Source organism: Oncorhynchus mykiss, chromosome 23, assembly GCF_057628025.1.
Source record: "Oncorhynchus mykiss isolate SJ-2025 chromosome 23, ASM5762802v1, whole genome shotgun sequence".
In the NCBI taxonomy this organism is placed as follows: Eukaryota; Metazoa; Chordata; class Actinopteri; order Salmoniformes; family Salmonidae; genus Oncorhynchus; species Oncorhynchus mykiss.
The window spans coordinates 59,509,234-59,525,000 of NC_143044.1; the positions used below are offsets into that span (position 1 = coordinate 59,509,234).

General features: G+C 50.7%; 1 protein-coding gene across 5 annotated transcripts in view; it reads right to left on the reverse strand.

Moving 5' to 3' along the window:
* Positions 1-15,767, reverse strand: part of LOC110514830 (dedicator of cytokinesis protein 1) — a 611,880-nt gene that overhangs the window by 130,496 nt on the left and 465,617 nt on the right. For all 5 annotated transcript variants that reach the window (XM_090217799.1, XM_090217795.1, XM_090217797.1 and 2 more), the window contains exons 36-37: positions 7,082-7,122; positions 4,905-4,995 (exon numbers count right to left, since the gene is read on the reverse strand). In XM_090217799.1, coding sequence (XP_090073925.1) covers positions 4,905-4,995; positions 7,082-7,122 — 132 coding nt within the window. The remainder of the gene's footprint in view (positions 1-4,904; positions 4,996-7,081; positions 7,123-15,767) is intronic.

The following is a 15,767-nucleotide window of genomic DNA, read 5'->3' on the forward strand; positions in this document are numbered from 1 at the left end:
CCTGGTGCACTACGATGACCAAGGCCCTATGGCCAATGGTACCCTATTCCTATTTGCACTACTTTGACCAGGAACCATAGGCTGCCATTTGGGATATAGACTAGGAATGATAATTCTCGTAGTACATGATTTTATCTATATAGTGGACCATAGAGAGAGAGACCAGTCACATTATCTATATAGTAGACCGTAGAGAGAGAGACCAGTCACATTATCTATATAGTGGACCATAGAGAGAGAGACCAGTCACATTATCTATATAGTGGACCACAGAGAGAGACCAGTCACATTATCTATATAGTGGACCACAGAGAGACCAGTCACATTATCTATATAGTGGACCACAGAGAGACCAGTCACATTATCTATATAGTGGACCACAGAGAGAGACCAGTCACATTATATATATAGTGGACCACAGAGAGAGACCAGACACATTATCTATATAGTGGACCACAGAGAGACCAGTCACATTATCTATATAGTGGACCACAGAGAGACCAGTCACATTATCTATATAGTGGACCACAGAGAGAGACCAGTCACATTATCTATATAGTGGACCACAGAGAGACCAGTCACATTATCTATATAGTGGACCACAGAGAGAGACCAGTCACATTATCTATATAGTGGACCACAGAGAGAGACCAGTCACATTATATATATAGTGGACAACAGAGAGAGACCAGTCACATTATCTATATAGTGGACCACAGAGAGAGACCAGTCACATTATCTATATAGTGGACCACAGAGAGAGACCAGTCACATTATCTATTTAGTGGACCACAGAGAGACCAGTCACATTATCTATATAGTGGACCACAGAGAGAGACCAGTCACATTATCTATATAGTGGACCACAGAGAGAGACCAGTCACATTATCTATATAGTGGACCACAGAGAGAGACCAGTCACATTATCTATATAGTGGACCACAGAGAGACCAGTCGCATTATCTATATAGTGGACCACAGAGAGAGACCAGTCACATTATCTATATAGTGGACCACAGAGAGAGACCAGTCACATTATCTATATAGTGGACCACAGAGAGACCAGTCACATTATCTATATAGTGGACCACAGAGAGAGACCAGTCACATTATCTATATAGTGGACCACAGAGAGACCAGTCACATTATCTATATAGTGGACCACAGAGAGAGACCAGTCACATTATCTATATAGTGGACCACAGAGAGACCAGTCGCATTATCTATATAGTGGACCACAGAGAGAGACCAGTCACATTATATATATAGTGGACCACAGAGAGAGACCAGTCACATTATCTATATAGTGGACCACAGAGAGAGACCAGTCACATTATCTATATAGTGGACCATAGACAGAGACCAGTTACATTATCTATATAGTGGACCATAGAGAGAGACCAGTCACATTATCTATATAGTGGACCACAGAGAGAGACCAGTCACATTATCTATATAGTGGACCATAGAGAGACCAGTCACATTATCTATATAGTGGACCATAGAGAGAAACCAGACACATTATCTATATAGTGGACCACAGAGAGAGACCAGTCACATTATCTATATAGTGGACCACAGAGAGAGACCAGACACATTATCTATATAGTGGACCACAGAGAGAGACCAGTCACATTATCTATATAGTGGACCACAGAGAGACCAGTCGCATTATCTATATAGTGAACCACAGAGAGAGACCAGTCACATTATCTATATAGTGGACCACAGAGAGAGACCAGTCACATTATCTATATAGTGGACCACAGAGAGACCAGTCACATTATCTATATAGTGGACCACAGAGAGAGACCAGTCACATTATCTATATAGTGGACCACAGAGAGACCAGTCACATTATCTATATAGTGGACCACAGAGAGAGACCAGTCACATTATCTATATAGTGGACCACAGAGAGACCAGTCGCATTATCTATATAGTGGACCACAGAGAGAGACCAGTCACATTATATATATAGTGGACCACAGAGAGAGACCAGTCACATGATCTATATAGTGGACCACAGAGAGAGACCAGTCACATTATCTATATAGTGGACCATAGACAGAGACCAGTTACATTATCTATATAGTGGACCATAGAGAGAGACCAGTCACATTATCTATATAGTGGACCACAGAGAGAGACCAGTCACATTATCTATATAGTGGACCATAGAGAGACCAGTCACATTATCTATATAGTGGACCATAGAGAGAAACCAGACACATTATCTATATAGTGGACCATAGAGAGACCAGTCACATTATCTATATAGTGGACCACAGAGAGAGACCAGACACATTATCTATATAGAGGACCACAGAGAGAGACCAGTCACATTATCTATATAGTGGACCATAGAGAGAGACCAGACACATTATCTATATAGTGGACCACAGAGAGAGACCAGTCACATTATCTATATAGTGGACCACAGAGAGACCAGTCGCATTATCTATATAGTGAACCACAGAGAGAGACCAGTCACATTATCTATATAGTGGACTAAAAACAGAAAGACAGTTGAGCTTCCTACAAACCAATTCATGACACAGATTGAAGAAAGACTAACCTCCAGGCTCTGCTTTGGAAAAATCTATCACATTTTACAGTATAATAACCTCCTGTTCTCTCTTTTATCTCTGTCTCCCTCTTTGCAGCATTTGGGGAAAGCCCCAGCAGGTTTGAAATGGCAAAACATTATAATAATAAGAAATAAATATATATATAATAATAATAAGAAATTAGATTCTTCCTCATTGTGTCCCGTTGTCCCATAGAGATGTATAGAGTTCGCAACATTGCATCTGTCCTATTACGGCGTCTGTGAGCACATGGGCAGCGCCATTGAGACCGATTCAACATCTCTCCCCAGTCCCCTCTCTCTCTCTCTCTCGCTCTCCATTCTTCTCCTCTCTCCCCAGTCCCCTCTCTCTCCCTCTCCCCCCAGTCCCCTCTCTCTCTCCATTCTTCTCCTCTCTCCCCAGTCCCCTCTCCTCTCTCCCCAGTCCCCTCTCTCTCTCTCTCTCTCACTCTCCATTCTTCTCCTCTCTCCCCAGTCCACTCTCTCTCTCTCGCCCCAGTCCCCTCTCTCTCTCTCGCTCTCCATTCTTCTCCTCTCTCCCCAGTCCCCTCTCTCTCCCTCTCCCCCCAGTCCCCTCTCTCTCTCCATTCTTCTCCTCTCTCCCCAGTCCCCTCTCCTCTCTCCCCAGTCCCCTCTCCTCTCTCCCCAGTCCCCTCTCTCTCTCTCTCTCTCTCTCTCCATTCTTCTCCTCCCTCCCGAGTCCCTTCTCTCTCTCCCTCTCTCCATTCTTCTCCTCTCTCCCCAGACCCCTCTCTCTCTCCATTCTTCTCCTCTATCCCCAGACCCCACTCTCTCTCTCTCAATTCTTCTCCTCTCTCCCCAGTCCCCTCTCTCTCTCTCCATCCTTCTCCTCTCTCCCCAGTCCCCTCTCTCTCTTTCTAAAATTATTCTCCTCCCTCCCCAGTCCCCTCTCTCTCTCTCTCCATTCATCTCCTCTCTCCCAGTCCCCTCTCGCTCTCTCTCCATTCATCTCCTCCCTCCCCAGTCCCCTCTCTCTCTCTCTCCATTCATCTTCTCCCTCCCCAGTCCCCTCTCTCTATCTCTCCATTCTTCTCCTCTCTCCCCAGTCCCCTCTCTCTCTCTCGCTCGCTCTCTCTCCATACTTCTCCTCTCTCCCCAGTCCCCTCTCTCTCTCTCTTCATTCTTCTCCTCTCTCCCCAGTCCCCTCTCGCTCTCCATTCTTCTCTCTCCCCAGACCCCTCTCTCTCTCTCCATTCTTCTCCTCTCTCCCCAGTCCCCTCTCTCTCTCTCTCTCTCCATTCTTCTCCTCCCTCCCCAGTCCCCTCTCTCCATTCTTCTCCTCTCCCCAGTCCCCTCTCTCTCTCTCCATTCTTCTCCTCTCTCCCCAGACCCCTCCCTCTCTCTCGCTCTCTCCATACTTCTCCTCTCTCTCCATTCTTCTCCTCTCTCCCCAGTCCCCTCTCTCTCTCCATTCTTCTCCTCTCTCTCTCTCTCTCTCTCTCTCTCTCTCCATTCTTCTCCTCATCTCATCAGTCCTCTCCTGACAGAGGGAGGATTAAAACACGGTTGGACGTATCTCTGCTATCCAGATCCTGTTCCCCAACACATTGATATTCACGGTTACACCTCTGCCACTGCAAGGTTAAGAGCCATCTATGTGATTACAGCTGACTGGGGCTTTGTCCTCTACAACTGGTGCTATTCAACAGACGCTAAAAGACACACATTTACACTATCAATTCATATAGAGAGAGAGAAGGAGGGAGAGATAGAAGGAAAGAGAGGGAGAGAGATACATAGAGGAAGAGAGAGAGAGAGAGAGAGAGAGAGGGAGAGATAGAAGGAAAGAGAGGGAGAGAGATACATAGAGGAAGAGAGAGAGAGAGAGAGAGGGAGAGAGAGAAGGAAAGAGAGGGAGAGAGATACATAGAGGAAGAGAGAGAGAGAGAGAGAGAGAGAGAGAGAGAGAGAGAGGGAGAGAGAGAGAGAGAGAAGGAAAGAGAGGGAGAGAGATACATAGAGGAAGAGAGAGAGAGAGAGAAGAGAGAGAGAGAGAGTGTTTGTGTATCTGAGCTGTGTGTATGTGTGTGTGTGTGTGTGTGTGTGTGTGTGTGTGTGTGTGTGTGTGTGTGTGTGTGTGTGTGTGTGTGTGTGTGTCTGTGTGTGTGTGTGTGTGTATGTGTGTGTGTGTGTGTGTATGTTTGTGTGTATGTGTGTGTGTGTGTGTGTATGTGTGTGTGTGTGTGTATGTGTGTGTGTGTGTGTGTCTGTGTGTGTGTGTCTGTGTGTGTGTGTGTGTATATGTGTGTGTGTGTGTGTGTGTGTGTGTGTGTGTGTGTGTGTGTGTGAATACCTTCAGCAGCTTAGCGTGCAGCAGCAGTGTGTAGGCAGCTTCAGTGTAGTTGTCACACTCCTTGTGGAGGTCACACAGCTTGTACAGGTACCTGTCCGGACAGAGGACACACGGGTTACCATGGTGACAACGGACAGAGGACACACGGGTCACCGTGGTGACAACGGACAGAGGACACACGGGTTACCATGGTGACAACGGACAGAGGACACACGGGTCACCGTGGTGACAACGGACAGAGGACACACGGGTTACCGTGGTGACAACGGTACACAGCTTGGTGGGCTTCAATATGGACAGAGACAGGTCAACTGTGTCTGAAATGGTCCCCGAGTCACTACATAGTGCAATACCGCTGAACAGAGCCCTATGTGGGTCCTGGTCTAAAGTAGTGCACTATGTAGGGAATAGGGTGCTGGTCAATAGTAGTGCACTATGTAGGGAATAGGGTGCTGGTCAATAGTAGTGCACTATGTAGGGAATAGGGTGCTGGTCAATAGTAGTGCACTATATAGGGAATAGGGGACCACTTCAGATGTGGACTGATGCAGTTCATGGTGACATTTTCCTTTTATCTCAGAAAACGCTTTTTAGACGGCAACATGGACCGCTAGGGCAGACTGATGGACCGCTAGAGAAGACTGATGGACCGCTAGGGCAGACTGATGGACCGCTAGAGAAGACTGACAGACTGGTAGGGCTGACTGACGGACCGCTAGGGCTGACTGATGGACCGCTAGGGCTGACTGATGGACCGCTAGGGCAGACTGACGGACCGCTAGGGCTGACTGATGGGCCGCTAGGGCTGACTGACGGACCGCTAAGGCAGACTGACGGACCGCTAAGGCAGACTGACGGACCGCTAGGGCTGACTGACGGACCGCTAGGGCTGACTGACGGACCGCTAGAGAAGACTGACAGACTGCTAGGGCTGACTGACGGACCGCTAGGTCAGATTGATGGACCCTCTAGGGCAGACTGATGGACCGCCAGGGCAGACTGATGGACCGCTAGGGCAGACTGATGGACCGCTAGGGCAGAATGTGACTTCACAGAGGGACTGAGCCCAAAAACACCTGGCCTTGACTTCACAGAGGGACTGAGCCCAAAAACACCTGGCCTTGACTTCACAGAGGGACTGAGAACAAAAACACCTGGCCTTGACTTCACAGAGGCACTGAGTACAAAAACACCTGGCCTTGACTTCACAGAGGCACTGAGTACAAAAACACCTGGCCTTGACTTCACAGAGGCACTGAGTACAAAAACACCTGGCCTTGACTTCACAGAGGGACTGAGCCCAAAAACACCTGGCCTTGACTTCACAGAGGCACTGAGTACAGAAACACCTGGCCTTGACTTCACAGAGGCACTGAGCCCAAAAACACCTGGCCTTGACTTCACAGAGGCACTGAGTACAGAAACACCTGGCCTTGACTTCACAGAGGCACTGAGCCCAAAAACACCTGGTCCTGACTTCACAGAGGCACTGAGTACAGAAACACCTGGCCTTGACTTCACAGAGGCACTGAGCCCAAAAACACCTGGCCTTGACTTCACAGAGGCACTGAGTACAAAAACACCTGGCCTTGACTTCACAGAGGCACTGAGTACAGAAACACCTGGCCTTGACTTCACAGAGGCACTGAGTACAGAAACACCTGGCCTTGACTTCACAGAGGCACTGAGTACAAAAACACCTGGCCTTGACTTCACAGAGGCACTGAGTACAAAAACACCTGGCCTTGACTTCACAGAGGCACTGAGTACAGAAACACCTGGTCTTGACTTCACAGAGGCACTGAGTACAGAAACACCTGGCCTTGACTTCACAGAGGCACTGAGTACAAAAACACCTGGCCTTGACTTCACAGAGGCACTGAGTACAGAAACACCTGGCCTTGACTTCACAGAGGCACTGAGCCCAAAAACACCTGGTCTTGACTTCACAGAGGCACTGAGTACAGAAACACCTGGCCTTGACTTCACAGAGGCACTGAGTACAGAAACACCTGGCCTTGACTTCACAGAGGCACTGAGTACAGAAACACCTGACCTTGACTTCACAGAGGCACTGAGTACAGAAACACCTGGCCTTGACTTCACAGAGGCACTGAGTACAATAGAACAACAGAAAAGTGTAGTTGAGGAAGATGATGATGAAGACCTCTTCCTACCTGATGTACATCTCCTCTCTCTCTATCTCCTTGTAGAAGTTCTGAGGATGAAAACATTGAAATGGGTTTATGAACAAAACTGAAATGCTTTAACTACGACAGTGAAATAGCAACAACAAATCACAACAACAACAAATCACAACAACAACAAATCACAACAATACCATGAATGTTATGCAGCTGGTGTTAATAAATCTGAAACGTCTTTCCAACAGTGGGACAGTAAAGTGTCCTTCACAATAAGACAGGTTACTAGGCATCGCAGCAGGACTCAGCCAGACATCTGTCCACAGCGCATCAGGACATAGAACAGTGTGTGTCTCTCCTACTAGGCATCGCAGCAGGACTCAGCCAGACATCTGTCCACAACGGATCAGGACATAGAACCGTGTGTGTCTCTCCTACTAGGCATCGCAGCAGGACGCAGCCAGACATCTGTCCACAACGGATCAGGACATAGAACAGTGTGTGTCTCTCCTACTAGGCATCGTAGCAGGACGCAGCCAGACATCTGTCCACAACGGATCAGGACATAGAACAGTGTGTGTCTCTCCTACTAGGCATCGCAGCAGGACGCAGCCAGACATCTGTCCACAACGGATCAGGACATAGAACAGTGTGTGTCTCCTACTAGGCATCGCAGCAGGACGCAGCCAGACATCTGTCCACAACGGATCAGGACATAGAACAGTGTGTGTCTCTCCTACTAGGCATCGCAGCAGGACGCAGCCAGACATCTGTCCACAACGGATCAGGACATAGAACAGTGTGTGTCTCTCCAACTAGGCATCGCAGCAGGACGCAGCCAGACATCTGTCCACAACGGATCAGGACATAGAACCGTGTGTGTCTCTCCTACTAGGCATCGCAGCAGGACGCAGCCAGACATCTGTCCACAACGGATCAGGACATAGAACAGTGTGTCTCTCCTACTAGGCATCGCAGCAGGACGCAGCCAGACATCTGTCCACAACGGATCAGGACATAGAACAGTGTGTGTCTCTCCTACTAGGCATCGCAGCAGGACACAGCCAGACATCTGTCCACAACGGATCAGGACATAGAACAGTGTGTCTCTCCTACTAGGCATCGCAGCAGGACGCAGCCAGACATCTGTCCACAACGGATCAGGACATAGAACAGTGTGTGTCTCTCCTACTAGGCATCGCAGCCAGACATCTGTCCACAACGGATCAGGACATAGAACAGTGTGTCTCTCCTACTAGGCATCGCAGCCAGACATCTGTCCACAACGGATCAGGACATAGAACAGTGTGTCTCTCCTACTAGGCATCGCAGCAGGACGCAGCCAGACATCTGTCCACAACGGATCAGGACATAGAACAGTGTGTGTCTCTCCTACTAGGCATCGCAGCAGGACGCAGCCAGACATCTGTCCACAGCGGATCAGGACATAGAACAGTGTGTGTCTCTCCTACTAGGCATCACAGCAGGACGCAGCCAGACATCTGTCCACCACGGATCAGGACATAGAACAGTGTGTCTCTCCTACTAGGCATCGCAGCAGGACGCAGCCAGACATCTGTCCACAACGGATCAGGACATAGAACAGTGTGTGTCTCTCCTACTAGGCATCGTAGCAGGACGCAGCCAGACATCTGTCCACAACGGATCAGGACATAGAACAGTGTGTGTCTCTCCTACTAGGCATCGCAGCAGGACGCAGCCAGACATCTGTCCACAACGGATCAGGACATAGAACAGTGTGTGTCTCCTACTAGGCATCGCAGCAGGACGCAGCCAGACATCTGTCCACAACGGATCAGGACATAGAACAGTGTGTGTCTCTCCTACTAGGCATCGCAGCAGGACGCAGCCAGACATCTGTCCACAACGGATCAGGACATAGAACAGTGTGTGTCTCTCCTACTAGGCATCGCAGCAGGACGCAGCCAGACATCTGTCCACAACGGATCAGGACATAGAACAGTGTGTCTCTCCTACTAGGCATCGCAGCAGGACGCAGCCAGACATCGGTCCACAACGGATCAGGACATAGAACAGTGTGTGTCTCTCCTACTAGGCATCGCAGCAGGACACAGCCAGACATCTGTCCACAACGGATCAGGACATAGAACAGTGTGTCTCTCCTACTAGGCATCGCAGCAGGACGCAGCCAGACATCTGTCCACAACGGATCAGGACATAGAACAGTGTGTGTCTCTCCTACTAGGCATCGCAGCCAGACATCTGTCCACAACGGATCAGGACATAGAACAGTGTGTCTCTCCTACTAGGCATCGCAGCCAGACATCTGTCCACAACGGATCAGGACATAGAACAGTGTGTCTCTCCTACTAGGCATCGCAGCAGGACGCAGCCAGACATCTGTCCACAACGGATCAGGACATAGAACAGTGTGTGTCTCTCCTACTAGGCATCGCAGCAGGACGCAGCCAGACATCTGTCCACAGCGGATCAGGACATAGAACAGTGTGTGTCTCTCCTACTAGGCATCACAGCAGGACGCAGCCAGACATCTGTCCACAACGGATCAGGACATAGAACAGTGTGTCTCTCCTACTAGGCATCGCAGCAGGACGCAGCCAGACATCTGTCCACAACGGATCAGGACATAGAACCGTGTGTGTCTCTCCTACTAGGCATCGCAGCAGGACGCAGCCAGACATCTGTCCACAACGGATCGGGACATAGAACCGTGTGTGTCTCTCCTACTAGGCATCGCAGCAGGACGCAGCCAGACATCTGTCCACAACGGATCAGGACATAGAACAGTGTGTGTCTCTCCTACTAGGCATCGCAGCAGGACGCAGCCAGACATCTGTCCACAACGGATCAGGACATAGAACAGTGTGTGTCTCTCCTACTAGGCATCGCAGCAGCTCTCAGCCAGACATCTGTCCACAACGGATCAGGACATAGAACCGTGTGTGTCTCTCCAACTAGGCATCGCAGCAGGACGCAGCCAGACATCTGTCCACAACGGATCAGGACATAGAACAGTGTGTCTCTCCTACTAGGCATCGCAGCAGGACTCAGCCAGACATCTGTCCACAACGGATCAGGACATAGAACAGTGTGTCTCTCCTACTAGGCATCGCAGCAGGATGCAGCCAGACATCTGTCCACAACGGATCAGAACATAGAACAGTGTGTCTCTCCTACTAGGCATTGCAGCAGGACGCAGCCAGACATCTGTCCACAACGGATCAGGACATAGAACAGTGTGTGTCTCTCCTACTAGGCATTGCAGCAGGACACAGCCAGACATCTGTCCACAACGGATCAGAACATAGAACAGTGTGTGTCTCTCCTACTAGGCATCGCAGCAGGACGCAGCCAGACGTCTGTCCACAACGGATCAGGACATAGAACAGTGTGTGTCTCTCCTACTAGGCATCGCAGCCAGACATCTGTCCACAACGGATCAGGACATAGAACAGTGTGTGTCTCTCCTACTAGGCATCGCAGCAGGACGCAGCCAGACATCTGTCCACAACGGATCAGAACATAGAACAGTGTGTGTCTCTCCTACTAGGCATCGCAGCAGGACGCAGCCAGACATCTGTCCACAGCGGATCAGGACATAGAACCGTGTGTCTCTCCTACTAGGCATCGCAGCAGGACGCAGCCAGACATCTGTCCACAACGGATCAGGACATAGAACAGTGTGTGTCTCTCCTACTAGGCATCGCAGCAGGACGCAGCCAGACATCTGTCCACAACGGATCAGGACATAGAACAGTGTGTGTCTCTCCTACTAGGCATCGCAGCCAGACATCTGTCCACAACGGATCAGGACATAGAACAGTGTGTCTCTCCTACTAGGCATCGCAGCAGGACGCAGCCAGACATCTGTCCACAGCGGATCAGGACATAGAACAGTGTGTCTCTCCTACTAGGCATCGCAGCAGGACGCAGCCAGACATCTGTCCACAACGGATCAGGACATAGAACAGTGTGTGTCTCTCCTACTAGGCATCGCAGCAGGACGCAGCCAGACATCTGTCCACAACGGATCAGGACATAGAACAGTGTGTGTCTCTCCTACTAGGCATCGCAGCAGGACGCAGCCAGACATCTGTCCACAACGGATCAGGACATAGAACAGTGTGTGTCTCTCCTACTAGGCATCGCAGCAGGACGCAGCCAGACATCTGTCCACAACGGATCAGAACATAGAACAGTGTGTGTCTCCTACTAGGCATCGCAGCAGGACGCAGCCAGACATCTGTCCACAACGGATCAGGACATAGAACAGTGTGTGTCTCTCCTACTAGGCATCGCAGCAGGACGCAGCCAGACATCTGTCCACAACGGATCAGAACATAGAACAGTGTGTGTCTCTCCTACTAGGCATCGCAGCAGGACGCAGCCAGACATCTGTCCACAACGGATCAGGACATAGAACAGTGTGTGTCTCTCCTACTAGGCATCGCAGCAGGGCGCAGCCAGACATCTGTCCACAACGGATCAGAACATAGAACAGTGTGTGTCTCTCCTACTAGGCATCGCAGCAGGACGCAGCCAGACATCTGTCCACAACGGATCAGGACATAGAACAGTGTGTGTCTCTCCTACTAGGCATCGCAGCAGGACGCAGCCAGACATCTGTCCACAACGGATCAGGACATAGAACAGTGTGTGTCTCTCCTACTAGGCATCGCAGCAGGACGCAGCCAGACATCTGTCCACAACGGATCAGGACATAGAACAGTGTGTGTCTCTCCTACTAGGCATCGCAGCAGGACTCAGCCAGACATCTGTCCACAACGGATCAGGACATAGAACAGTGTGTGTCTCTCCTACTAGGCATCGCAGCAGGACTCAGCCAGACATCTGTCCACAACGGATCAGGACATAGAACAGTGTGTGTCTCTCCTACTAGGCATCGCAGCAGGACTCAGCCAGACATCTGTCCACAACGGATCAGGACATAGAACAGTGTGTGTCTCTCCTACTAGGCATCGCAGCAGGACTCAGCCAGACATCTGTCCACAACGGATCAGGACATAGAACAGTGTGTGTCTCTCCTACTAGGCATCGCAGCAGGACTCAGCCAGACATCTGTCCACAACGGATCAGGACATAGAACAGTGTGTGTCTCTCCTACTAGGCATCGCAGCAGGACTCAGCCAGACATCTGTCCACAACGGATCAGGACATAGAACAGTGTGTGTCTCTCCTACTAGGCATCGCAGCAGGACTCAGCCAGACATCTGTCCACAACGGATCAGGACATAGAACAGTGTGTGTCTCTCCTACTAGGCATCGCAGCAGGACTCAGCCAGACATCTGTCCACAACGGATCAGGACATAGAACAGTGTGTGTCTCTCCTACTAGGCATCGCAGCAGGACGCATCCAGACATCTGTCCACAACGGATCAGAACATAGAACAGTGTGTGTCTCTCCTACTAGGCATCGCAGCAGGACGCAGCCAGACATCTGTCCACAACGGATCAGGACATAGAACAGTGTGTGTCTCTCCAACTAGGCATCGCAGCAGGACGCAGCCAGACATCTGTCCACAACGGATCAGGACATAGAACAGTGTGTGTCTCTCCTACTAGGCATCGCAGCAGGACGCATCCAGACATCTGTCCACAACGGATCAGAACATAGAACAGTGTGTGTCTCTCCTACTAGGCATCGCAGCAGGACGCAGCCAGACATCTGTCCACAACGGATCAGGACATAGAACAGTGTGTGTCTCTCCAACTAGGCATCGCAGCAGGACGCAGCCAGACATCTGTCCACAACGGATCAGGACATAGAACAGTGTGTGTCTCTCCTACTAGGCATCGCAGCAGGACGCAGCCAGACATCTGTCCACAACGGATCAGGACATAGAACAGTGTGTGTCTCTCCTACTAGGCATCGCAGCAGGACTCAGCCAGACATCTGTCCACAACGGATCAGGACATAGAACAGTGTGTGTCTCTCCTACTAGGCATCGCAGCAGGACTCAGCCAGACATCTGTCCACAACGGATCAGGACATAGAACAGTGTGTGTCTCTCCTACTAGGCATCGCAGCAGGACTCAGCCAGACATCTGTCCACAACGGATCAGGACATAGAACAGTGTGTGTCTCTCCTACTAGGCATCGCAGCAGGACTCAGCCAGACATCTGTCCACAACGGATCAGGACATAGAACAGTGTGTGTCTCTCCTACTAGGCATCGCAGCAGGACGCAGCCAGACATCTGTCCACAACGGATCAGGACATAGAACAGTGTGTGTCTCTCCTACTAGGCATCGCAGCAGGACGCAGCCAGACATCTGTCCACAACGGATCAGGACATAGAACAGTGTGTGTCTCTCCTACTAGGCATCGCAGCAGGACGCAGCCAGACATCTGTCCACAACGGATCAGGACATAGAACAGTGTGTCTCTCCTACTAGGCATCGCAGCAGGACGCAGCCAGACATCTGTCCACAACGGATCAGGACATAGAACAGTGTGTGTCTCTCCTACTAGGCATCGCAGCAGGACGCATCCAGACATCTGTCCACAACGGATCAGAACATAGAACAGTGTGTGTCTCTCCTACTAGGCATCGCAGCAGGACGCAGCCAGACATCTGTCCACAACGGATCAGGACATAGAACAGTGTGTCTCTCCTACTAGGCATCGCAGCAGGACGCAGCCAGACATCTGTCCACAACGGATCAGAACATAGAACAGTGTGTGTCTCTCCTACTAGGCATCGCAGCAGGACGCAGCCAGACATCTGTCCACAACGGATCAGGACATAGAACAGTGTGTGTCTCTCCTACTAGGCATCGCAGCAGGACGCAGCCAGACATCTGTCCACAACGGATCAGGACATAGAACAGTGTGTCTCTCCTACTAGGCATCGCAGCAGGACGCAGCCAGACATCTGTCCACAACGGATCAGGACATAGAACAGTGTGTGTCTCTCCTACTAGGCATCGCAGCAGGACGCAGCCAGACATCTGTCCACAACGGATCAGGACATAGAACAGTGTGTCTCTCCTACTAGGCATCGCAGCAGGACGCAGCCAGACATCTGTCCACAACGGATCAGAACATAGAACAGTGTGTGTCTCTCCTACTAGGCATCGTAGCAGGACGCAGCCAGACATCTGTCCACAACGGATCAGGACATAGAACAGTGTGTGTCTCTCCTACTAGGCATCGCAGCAGGACGCATCCAGACATCTGTCCACAACGGATCAGAACATAGAACAGTGTGTGTCTCTCCTACTAGGCATCGCAGCAGGACGCAGCCAGACATCTGTCCACAACGGATCAGGACATAGAACAGTGTGTCTCTCCTACTAGGCATCGCAGCAGGACGCAGCCAGACATCTGTCCACAACGGATCAGAACATAGAACAGTGTGTGTCTCTCCTACTAGGCATCGCAGCAGGACGCAGCCAGACATCTGTCCACAACGGATCAGGACATAGAACAGTGTGTGTCTCTCCTACTAGGCATCGCAGCAGGACGCAGCCAGACATCTGTCCACAACGGATCAGGACATAGAACAGTGTGTCTCTCCTACTAGGCATCGCAGCAGGACGCAGCCAGACATCTGTCCACAACGGATCAGGACATAGAACAGTGTGTGTCTCTCCTACTAGGCATCGCAGCAGGACGCAGCCAGACATCTGTCCACAACGGATCAGGACATAGAACAGTGTGTGTCTCTCCTACTAGGCATCGCAGCAGGACGCAGCCAGACATCTGTCCACAACGGATCAGGACATAGAACAGTGTGTCTCTCCTACTAGGCATCGCAGCAGGACGCAGCCAGACATCTGTCCACAACGGATCAGGACATAGAACAGTGTGTGTCTCTCCTAATAGGCATCGCAGCAGGACGCAGCCAGACATCTGTCCACAACGGATCAGAACATAGAACAGTGTGTGTCTCTCCTACTAGGCATCGCAGCAGGACTCAGCCAGACATCTGTCCACAACGGATCAGGACATAGAACAGTGTGTGTCTCTCCTACTAGGCATCGCAGCAGGACGCAGCCAGACATCTGTCCACAACGGATCAGGACATAGAACAGTGTGTGTCTCTCCTACTAGGCATCGCAGCAGGACGCAGCCAGACATCTGTCCACAACGGATCAGGACATAGAACAGTGTGTCTCTCCTACTAGGCATCGCAGCAGGACGCAGCCAGACATCTGTCCACAACGGATCAGGACATAGAACAGTGTGTGTCTCTCCTACTAGGCATCGCAGCAGGACGCAGCCAGACATCTGTCCACAACGGATCAGGACATAGAACAGTGTGTGTCTCTCCTACTAGGCATCGCAGCAGGACGCAGCCAGACATCTGTCCACAACGGATCAGGACATAGAACAGTGTGTCTCTCCTACTAGGCATCGCAGCAGGACGCAGCCAGACATCTGTCCACAACGGATCAGGACATAGAACAGTGTGTGTCTCTCCTAATAGGCATCGCAGCAGGACGCAGCCAGACATCTGTCCACAACGGATCAGAACATAGAACAGTGTGTGTCTCTCCTACTAGGCATCGCAGCAGGACTCAGCCAGACATCTGTCCACAACGGATCAGGACATAGAACAGTGTGTGTCTCTCCTACTAGGCATCGCAGCAGGACGCAGCCAGACATCTGTCCACAACGGATCAGGACATAGAACAGTGTGTGTCTCTCCTACTAGGCATCGCAGCAGGACTCAGCCAGACATCTGTCCA